The 9,398-nt window shown below is 47.7% G+C and overlaps 1 protein-coding gene, 1 long non-coding RNA gene and 1 other non-coding gene across 4 annotated transcripts in view; all 3 read left to right on the forward strand.

Annotated features, from left to right (window-relative positions):
* Positions 1 to 9,398, forward strand: part of LOC127670470 (uncharacterized) — a 215,795-nt gene that overhangs the window by 44,056 nt on the left and 162,341 nt on the right. The gene's annotated exons all lie outside the window — the stretch shown is intronic.
* On the forward strand, positions 2,390 to 6,905 carry Il23a (interleukin 23 subunit alpha). 2 transcript variants are annotated; one of them, XM_052164945.1, is made up of 5 exons: positions 2,390 to 2,938; positions 4,799 to 5,306; positions 5,507 to 5,608; positions 5,856 to 6,002; positions 6,105 to 6,905. In XM_052164945.1, the coding sequence occupies exons 2-5, from the start codon at positions 5,145 to 5,147 to the stop codon at positions 6,270 to 6,272; spliced, it is 579 nt and encodes a 192-aa protein (XP_052020905.1). In that variant the 5' UTR covers positions 2,390 to 2,938; positions 4,799 to 5,144; the 3' UTR covers positions 6,273 to 6,905. The 2 variants fall into 2 exon arrangements, with proteins under 2 accessions (XP_052020905.1, XP_052020907.1); XM_052164947.1 differs by lacking the exon at positions 2,390 to 2,938 and having other exon boundaries at positions 4,466 to 5,306.
* Positions 3,262 to 3,365, forward strand: LOC127671377 (U6 spliceosomal RNA). The gene has a single exon (XR_007974738.1). It is a non-coding gene; the product is annotated as a U6 spliceosomal RNA (small nuclear RNA).

Here is a 9,398-nt window from a genome sequence, read left to right on the forward strand (position 1 = left end):
GTCAACTGAGCTGCAGCTGTCAGTCAGTCTGAGGAATTCTTAATTAGCCTCCAACTCAGAGATCCTACTGCCTCTGCCTCTCCTGTGAGTGCATCACCGATTCTAACAGATTCTGGGGTACCTGCAATTCCTGCATTCTTAAAGCACAGACAGGAGTCCCTTACAAACCCAAGGCCAGCCTAGGCTTCAGAGTACAGACCAGGCTTGCTATGGCTACACGGTGACTGTCCCTTTCAGCAGCATATAGCATAAAGACCATATTGTGGGGAGCCTGCGGAAGAAAGTCCTCACCAATCATAAACGTTTAAAACATTTCATGGGCCAGGCATAGTGGAGGTGTATTTGTAATGGCAGTAATCCTGAGGGATAGGCTGGAGGGTTAGGGTTCAAAGTTAGCCTCTTCTATATAGAAAACCCCAGGCTAGTCAGGTTGCATGAGACCCTGTTTCAAACAAAAACCAGGCTACGTGGGATGGCAATCCCACCACTCAGGAGGATTACTGTGAGTTTGAGGACAGCCTGGTCTATGTAGTGACTTCTAGGCCAGCCAAGGCTACTCAGTGAGATCCTGTCTCCCCCCATCCAACTGCTCCATCCAAATAAAAATGTCTTTCTTTTCTTTCTTTCTTTCTTTTTTTTTTTTCCCCGAGACAGGGTTTCTCTGTGTAGCCCTGGCTGTCCTGGAACTCACTCTGTAGACCAGGCTGGCCTTGAACTCAGAAATCTGCCTGCCTCTGCCTCCCAAGTGCTGGGATTACAGGTGTGCACCACCACCACCCAGCATAAAAGAAGTTTTAAGATGGCACAGCAGGTAAGGGTCCTGCTACCAACTGTGAGGATCTGAGTTCCATCCCTGGAATTCACATGGTTGTCTCCACATACATACTGTGGCACACATACATAAAAAATAAATTTAAGTGTCTCTATCTCTCTGTCTTCCTTTTTGTCTCTCTAGCTCTCCATTGCTCTCTCTCTCTCTCTCTCTCTCTCTCTCTCTCTCTGTGTGTGTGTGTGTGTGTGTGTGTGTGTGATTTCTCTCTCAATAAAGGCAAGCAAGCAGAACTTCATGAAAGAGCCTCGAGGCAGACGAGACGGATCAGGAGTTCAACTGTGGATCCTCTGCAGCATGGTGAATTCCAGGCTAACCTGGACTACCTGAAATTCTATCTAAAAAACAAAACAGCCGGGCAGTGGTGGTGCACGCCTTTAATCCCAGCACTTAGGAGGCAGAGGCAGGCAGATGTCTGAGTTCAAGGCCAGCCTGGTCTACAGAGTGAGTTCCAAGACAGTCAGGGCTACACAGAGAAACCCTGTCTGGAAAAAACCAAAAAAGAAGAAGGAGAAGGAGGAGGAGAAAAAGAAGACAGTAATGGGGTGGGCAGGGGGACATAGGCACTTGGGTATTCCTCACACCAAGGAATCCTACACCAAAATAGAGAACGCCTAACTCAAAGGATCCCTGGCTTCACAGGTCCTTAGATTTAAGTTTTCACACAAGAACCTAGGTGCTGAGAGACCTAAATGGTCCCTACCCAGAAATCTCCATATTGAAGGCTCATAATTGAAAGAGACCTCACAGACCATGGGAGTTAAGGGGCTTGAGATACTTGGAGTAAATCTGTTCCTTTTTGATTTGTTGAGCTAAATTCTCACTAGGGAGCCCAAACTAGCCTTGAACTTGTAATCCTCCCTTCTTATTAGCTCCAGAACTGGGTATACAGAAAGGTGCCACCACACTACACTCAATAATCTACTTTATGAATCAAAATCTACTTCCATTTGAGTTTCCTCCCAGTATCCAATATAACGACACAGTATGGGAGAGCGTATCTGACACCCCATCACCTGGGAAGTGACAGCAGGAGGATCAGGAGCTCAGTCAAGGTCATTCTCATCACAGAGAAATCCAAAGCCAGTCTGGGCTAAAAGAAACTGTCTCAAAAAAACAAACAAGGAACTAAACTGCAGTGAGTTGACCCTATCACAGGTCTGTAATCCTTGCTACTAAAGCTAAGCTAGAAGACTAGAAATGTGAAGATAAACTAGGTGTGGAAGTGCTCATGCCTTTATCCCTGGGGCTGGGAGAACATTTGCCCAGCTTGTGAGGAGCACAAAGCCAGGTTGGAAGCCGAGCAACCTGGGATCAATTCCTAGAACCTACACTGAGGTGCAAGGAGAGGGCTGTCTGGACAGAGCTGTCCTGATGTCCGCAGGCATCCCGAGGCACACATGCACCTGCACACACAGAATAGATTTTTGTGTTCGGCACAGCAGCTAGCCGTTTCTCAACTCTGCAGCCTTTGCCAAACGACTTTTATTTTCTTTCTTCCCTTTTTTTTTTTTTTTTTTTTTTTTTTTTTGAGACAGGGTTTCTCTGTGTAGTCCTGACTATCCTGGAACTCACTCTGTAGACCAGGCTGGCCTTGAACTCAGAGATCCAACTGCCTGCCTCTGCCTCCCAAGTGTTGGAATTAAAGGTATGCGCCACCACTGCCGAGCTAAATGACGTATCTTTGCTTCTCATTCTCCTTAGTAAATCCATGATATAACATGTACTACATAGAATTTATCGAGACTTAGGTTAATGCTCATAAAGTGCTTAGACCAGGTGCTTAGACACGTCACAAAGTGAGAGTTAGATACAAATTAGCTATCATTATTAGCTATAGTCATTAACCACCTGGGGGAATTTCAACTGGATTTGGAGTCTGAGAGTCCGTCTGGAAAGGCCTGTCTAGGAGTGTCTTCTGAACGCGATTTGCATAACGGTTGAGGGCCTGGTGACGTCAAGCACTTCTTGAAGTTCTAGGTCAGCTGCAGCCTTCCAAGTGGTTCCATTGTGGAGTCGCCCCACCAACCCCGCTTCCTACTCAACTGCTAAAGCACCAGGAAGTGAAACGGCTGAGGCCCTGTGCCTCCGACTCACCCGACTCACCCGGTCAGTCTCTTCCCACCTCCGTTGTTTCCTTATCTTTCTCCTCACCTTTTATCTCCTACCTGTGAGGACTCTCAGGGCTGTGATCAGACATAGCAAAAGAATATGAGACGTTGCACAAAGTAAAGCACACCCCCTTACGCATCCTCCTCCCAATCCCTGTATCCATTTGTATCTGTCCTGTGTAGACAGACAAATCATTTCTCCCCCGAGCTGAGCTAATTCTCCGATGCTGGAAATGTCTCATCAAAAGGTAGGCAGACTCATCACAGAATCCTAACAATATTAGAACCAGAGGCTTCATCCGGGCAGTTAAAATAGTCCTAAGTTGCTTCAGCAGCACCTTACTAAAACTGGAAGGATACAGGGAAAATTAGCATGGCCTCTGTGCAAAGATGAAATGCAAATCCACAAAGAATTTTATAATAAAAAAAAGTCTTGGGGCTGGTGAGATGGTTCAGCAGTTAAGAGCACTGACTGCTCTTCCGAAGGTCCTGAGTTCAAATCCCAGCAACTACATGGTGGCTCCCAGCCATCTGTGATGAGATCCATGACCCTCTTGTGGGGTGTCTGAAGACAGCAACAGTGTACTTGTATATAATAATAAATAAATCTTAAATAAAAGTCTTCAGCCGGGCGGTAGTGACACACGCCTTTAATCCTAGCACTTGGGAGGCAGAGGCAGGCGGATTTCTTGAGTTTGAGGCCAACCTGGTCTACAGAGTGAGTTCTAGGACAGCCAGGGCTACACAGAGAAACCCTGTCTCAAAAAAGCAAAGAAAAAAAAAAGTGTTCAGACAGAGGTGGTACACAGCTTTAATCCCAGCACTCAGGAGGCAGAGGCAGGGGGATCTCTGAATTGGAGGCCAACCTGGTCTACATCTTAATATCACCTCTAGTTCCTTCCTGTGTAATCTGTCTGATATCTTTGAGGACAGCCAGGGGTACACAGAGAAACCTCTGCCTCCAAAACCAAACAAGACTCCTAAGTGAAAGGGACCCCCCCCCCCATTAAGAACTTGTCTCTCAGAGCCTGCCGTGTGGTCATCTGCGGCCTCACTCTGACGTCCAGATTGTGCGGGGACCCTCCGCTAGGGCTGGGGGAGTCCCAGCTTCAGACCACCGTCCCCTCCCACATCCAACCCCACTCTCACAGCTGCTTCCCTGGTGTTACATCATGGACGGTGATGAAATCAATCAGCCATCAGTGGATTTTACCCATGGATGCAATAGACTGAAAGGCCAGCACGGGTACTTTCAGCCACCCAGAACGTCTGTCTACGCTTTCTAGCTATGGGATGGGAGCAGGGAGCTGCAACGTTTAAGTTCCGACTCCCTGAAAAATCATTACCTTTTAAATCCTGCAGAACCGATGACAGCCGTAGGCTAAGCAGGCTGAGACGTAAAGGAGAGGCTCTTAGCTGGGAGAATGCCCTTTAGGTAGAGGCCTGACAGGGGCGTGGGGGGGGGCAGGGGCGGGGCAGGGGCGGGGCAGTAATTTCTCACTGCCCCTATACGGCTTCTCAGATCACAGAAGGTGATCTCAGATGGTGGCTACTGTCACCTTTAAAACCAGGGCTGTCTGGGTGAATAGAACATGGAGAGAAGGAAATGCCTTAGTCTTACATAGAAGGCATCACATGGGAACCAAACTTCGAATCTGAGCTCACCATGGGATTTGTAGATGAATGAGTGCTGTTTTGGTTTTCCCTCGGGCAAGAGGAAGTGAGGAAACCCGAGTGGGGTTGGGTAAGAATAAAGCCTTGAGAGGCCAAAAAAAAAAAAATTACATCTGAGAGATTACACAGGAAGGAACTGGAGATATTCATTTAAATGTCCATTCCTTCCCTGCCCCTTCTGCAGCCATCTGTGTTCCTGGAGAGCATGACACATGTGTCCCAACCTAGGCCTCTAGCCACAACAACCTCACCACTCATTTCCCCTGGAACTGAGGCGGCATACCTGGGCTCTCCAAAGAGGGAGATGATGCAGAGAGGGGAATCCCACCTGCTCTGAGTCACCTGCTAGTGTAAAGGGCGGGCCTTACAGTGCAGGACCTTAAAAAGAGACTGCGAGACAAAAGGAAGAAATCAGGAAGCAGCTTAGAAGTCGGACTACAGAGTTAAGACTCAGAGCGAAAGGAGGGTAGAGGGTCCAGAGGCCTGGTGCAGAGCACAGAGCCAGCCAGATCCGAGAAGCAGACAACAAGATGCCGGACTGCAGAGTGGTGAGACTGCTATGGCTGTTGCCCTGGGCCACTTGGGGCCTGGCTGTGCCGAGGAGTAGCAGTCCCGACTGGGCTCAGTGCCAGCAGCTCTCTCGGAATCTCTGTGCACTAGCCTGGAATGCGCATGCACCAGCGGGACCTGTGGTAAGTGTCAGCTCCTGGAACCTCGCAGAAAACCTTCCCAAGTCCTCCAAGGCTTAATGTAAGCTGTGGTCCGGGGTTGAAGGTCATCACGGAGTGAGAGAGGACAGAAGACTGGGGCTTCTGGGAGATTGGCAGGCCCGTGGTTGAGTGGAATGCAAAGCCCTCCCCTGGCCTCACTGCTCCCACTCCCCCCATTCCAGGATCTACTAAGAGAAGAAGAGGATGAAGAGACTAAAAATAATGTGCCCCGTATCCAGTGTGGAGATGGTTGTGACCCGCAGGGACTCAAGGACAACAGCCAGGTACCACTAAGCCGATGTTGGTGTATCTAGGAGAGGGGAGGCTAAAGGAATCTGAGCTTCATCGCGACCGCTTAGCTATGCCTGAGATGACACTGAGGAGCCACAGTGGGCTCGAAGCCAGCCGGAGCTGTGGGGAGTAAGTCTAAGGCCAAAGCCTAAGGTAGTGGACTGCTGTCTAAAGAAAGGAAAAGGAAAAGCAGGGCACTAGGGAAGAATGGTATGCCTCGATTGCTTTCTTCTTTTCCAGTTCTGCTTGCGAAGGATCCGCCAAGGTCTGGCGTTTTATAAGCACCTGCTGGACTCAGACATCTTCTCCGGCGAGCCTGCTCTACTCCCTGATAGCCCCGTGGAGCAGCTCCACACCTCCCTACGGGGCCTCAGCCAGCTCCTCCAGGTACGAGCCAGGGATCCGGAAGATGGGGCTAGCCGGTGTCTGGAAAAGACGCTGGGAGCTTAGTGTCTGGCATCCTTTCTGACTGTGTCTTGTGTCCTTCAGCCAGAGGAGCAGCACTGGGAGACTCAACAGATGCCTAGCCTGGGTCCCAGCCAGCAGTGGCAGCGCCCCCTTCTCCGGTCCAAGATCCTTCGAAACCTCCAGGCCTTTGTGGCCATAGCTGCCCGGGTCTTTGCCCACGGAGCAGCAACTCTGACTGAGAGCCCTTAGTGCCAATAGCTTAAGGATGGTGCCCAGGTTCCCACGGCTGCAAAGATAAGATTAATCAATCTATCCACCCAGACACCTACAAGCTAATTAACCCATTAGGAATTGTGTGGTTCTTGTTTTGTTTGTTTTGTGTGAAGGGCAAGGACACCATTTTTAAAAAGAAAAACAACAAACCCCAAAGCAGGCAGCTCACCAGAGGACAGAGTCGGAGAAGAGGAGTAAAGCCAGGCTCTGGGCCTTGGAAGCTGACAAGCAGCTGCATGGCCGCGGCAAAGGGGGCGGTGGCGTCAGAGAGGCTGTGAGACAACCCAGGCTATGGCCAGTGTCTTTAAGGAAAACAAGAAAAAGGGAATGTTTTACTTTTCCGAGTGACTTGGGGAAGTGTGCAGACTCACTGTGCTCCAGACAGAAGGTCTGTAACTGCCTGCTTAGTCCCTTAGTTCTAACAGAATCTAGTCACTAAGAAATAACAGAACGACCAATGCGGATTGACAAATACTACTAATATGACCTGTGACAAAGCTGCATATTTATTAAGTGGGAAGGGAAGTTTTGATATTATTTATACTTGTAACAGTTTAGGGGATTGTTATTTATTCTATTTATGAGGAATTATGTATTTTTTTTCAATAAAGATTTATTTATGTGGCTCTCTGGGTCTAATTGCTGAGCATAGTCGGGAGAGAAAAGAGATGGGAAAAGTAGGGCTAGCCGGGCAGTGGTGGCGCACGCTTTAATCTCAGCACTTGGGAGGCAGAGGCAGGCAGATTTATGAGTTCGAGGCCAGCCTGGTCTACAGAGTGAGTTTCAGGACAGCCAGGGCTACACAGAGAAACCCTGTCTCAAAAAAAAAAAAAAAAAAAAAAAAAGTGGGTGCTGGAGAGATGGCTCAGCAGTTAAGAGCACTGACTGCTCTTCCAGAGGTCCTGAGTTCAAATCCCAGCAACCACATGGTGGCTCACAACCATCTGTAATGAGATCTGGCTCCCTCTTCTGGGGTCTGAAGACAGCTACAGTGTACTTACAAATAATAAATAAATAAATCTTTTTAAAAAAAGTAGAGCCAAGGGGTAACAACATGAACCCCGTTGACGATATGGTTTCTCCACTGCTCAGTCTTTTTTGACATGTATGTGGGATGTTCATGTATGTATATATAGGTTCACTTTTGTGTGCACATGCATTGCAGAGACCAGAAGTTAATGTTGAGTGTACACACACACACACACACACACACCCCGTCTCACTATGTAGTCTTGGCTGGCATTGAACTCAACACAGATCTGCCCACCTCTGTCTCTTTAAGGCTGGGTTTACAGGCACGTGACACCTCTCCCAGCTTTGTGCCAAGGCCACTTGAACCTAGCTTAGCAGATTGACTGGACTAATCTACCTTGCCAGCTTGGGCCAGAGATCCTGTCTCTGCCTCCCAAGGGCTGGAATTATATGTGGAACGAGCCCCATCTCTTATTTATGAAGGTAATGGAGTTCCAATCTCCACATTTCTCCAGTCTTCACATTTGCCTGGCAAGGGCTTTACCCACTAAACCATCTCCACAACTTCCCCGACTTGGGCTTTAAAATATGGTTTCACACCGGTCTGTCCAGAATTCATGGCAGTTTTCCTGCCTCAGTGCAGTGTCACAGATGGCTTAAATTTTTGGTGTTTGTTTTTTGAAATGGGGGATTTCTACGTAGTCTTGCAACTCCTTGATACATGGACCAGGATGGTGTCCAGTTCAGAGCAATCCCCTTACTTCAGGATCACAGGCGTGCCACCAAGCCTGGTAAATGTTTTGACTTCTCAGAGCTACCCCACCTAGTTTCTGCAGGATAGTCTAAGACAAGTAGGCTTTGTCTATCAGTATTGCTTCTTTGAAGGCTAAGCAGAGATTACATGGGATCCAGGTCAGGAATCAGGCAGTACCTCTGTAGCTTTCTTCCTTGTCTTCATGGCTGTGTGTGTGTGTGTTTCTATCTATCTATCTATCTATCTATCTATCTATCTATCTAAACTAAAGACAGGAACCCAACTCATTACAGATTCGAGGGAGAATTCAGTTTTTTCCTAGGGCTGGGGCTTGAACCCAAGGCCTCAGGTTTGTTAGACAAGCGTTCTATTCTCCTTTTTTCCACCTCTCATCTTCACACCTTTTCTCCTCCCAATCCCTTCCTCCTCTTTTCTTCCTTCTCGTTCTTCTTCACTTTTAAAAAAGATTTATTTATTAGAATTATTTATTTATTATATGTGAGTACACGGTCGCTGTCTTCAGACACACAAGAAGAGGGCATCAGATCTCATTACAGACAGTTGTGAGCCACCATGTGGTTGCTGGGATTTGAACTCGGGACCTTCAGAAGAAGAGTCAGTGCTCTTAACTGCTGAGCCATCTCTCCTGCCCTTCTTTACTTTTGAGGCTAAAGGGTTTTTTTGTTGTTGTTGTTGTTTTAAAGATTTATTTATTTATTATATGTAAGTACACTGTAGCTGTCTTCAGACACTCCAGAAGAGGGCGTCAGATCTTGTTAAGGATGGTTGTGAGCCACCATGTGGTTGCTGGGATTTGAACTCAGGACCTCTGGAAGAGCAGTCAGTGCTCTTAACTGCTGAGCCATCTCTCCAGCCCCCGAGGCTAAAGTTTTAACTTGAGTACTAAGCAATCTTCCTTCTGGAGGAGTTTACAGAGATCCTTAAGGGAGAATCACAGGCCCTGGGAATTACCTTCATCTTCCTGTAATGCTTGACCTGCTCAAAACTGAAGTCCTAAGCTAGGGCGACAGCTCTGAGTTCAAGGGCAGCCTGGTCTACACAGTGGATCCAGGACAGCCAGAGTGGCAAAGTGAAAGCCCGTTCTAAAGGGAAAAGAGGGGGGGGAGGAATGGAAGATTAAAAAGGGAGGGGTATTTAAAAAAAAAAAGAGGTCCTGGATTTGGAAGAGAGCAAGGAGGAGCACATGGGAGCACTTGGAGGGAGGAAGGATAAGGGAAAATGACGTAATAATATCATGATCTCAAAAAATAGTGAAAGGAGCTAGTTTGGTTTTGTTGTTTTCGTTTGTTTGTTTGAGACAGGGCTTCTTTTTGTATCTCTAGCTATTTTAGAACACACTATGTAGTCCTCATGGC

This window comes from Apodemus sylvaticus, chromosome 20 (genome assembly GCF_947179515.1).
Source record: "Apodemus sylvaticus chromosome 20, mApoSyl1.1, whole genome shotgun sequence".
In the NCBI taxonomy this organism is placed as follows: Eukaryota; Metazoa; Chordata; class Mammalia; order Rodentia; family Muridae; genus Apodemus; species Apodemus sylvaticus.

Excerpts from the sequence above, each read along its gene's own strand:
- Il23a (XM_052164945.1), top strand. The coding sequence starts at position 5,145 with ATGCCGGACTGCAGAGTGGTGAGACTGCTATGGCTGTTGCCCTGGGCC. Across the intron at positions 5,307-5,506 it reads ATGCACCAGCGGGACCTGTG|GATCTACTAAGAGAAGAAGA; the intron begins GTAAGTGTCAGC and ends CCCCCATTCCAG. Across the intron at positions 6,003-6,104 it reads GCCTCAGCCAGCTCCTCCAG|CCAGAGGAGCAGCACTGGGA; the intron begins GTACGAGCCAGG and ends TGTGTCCTTCAG.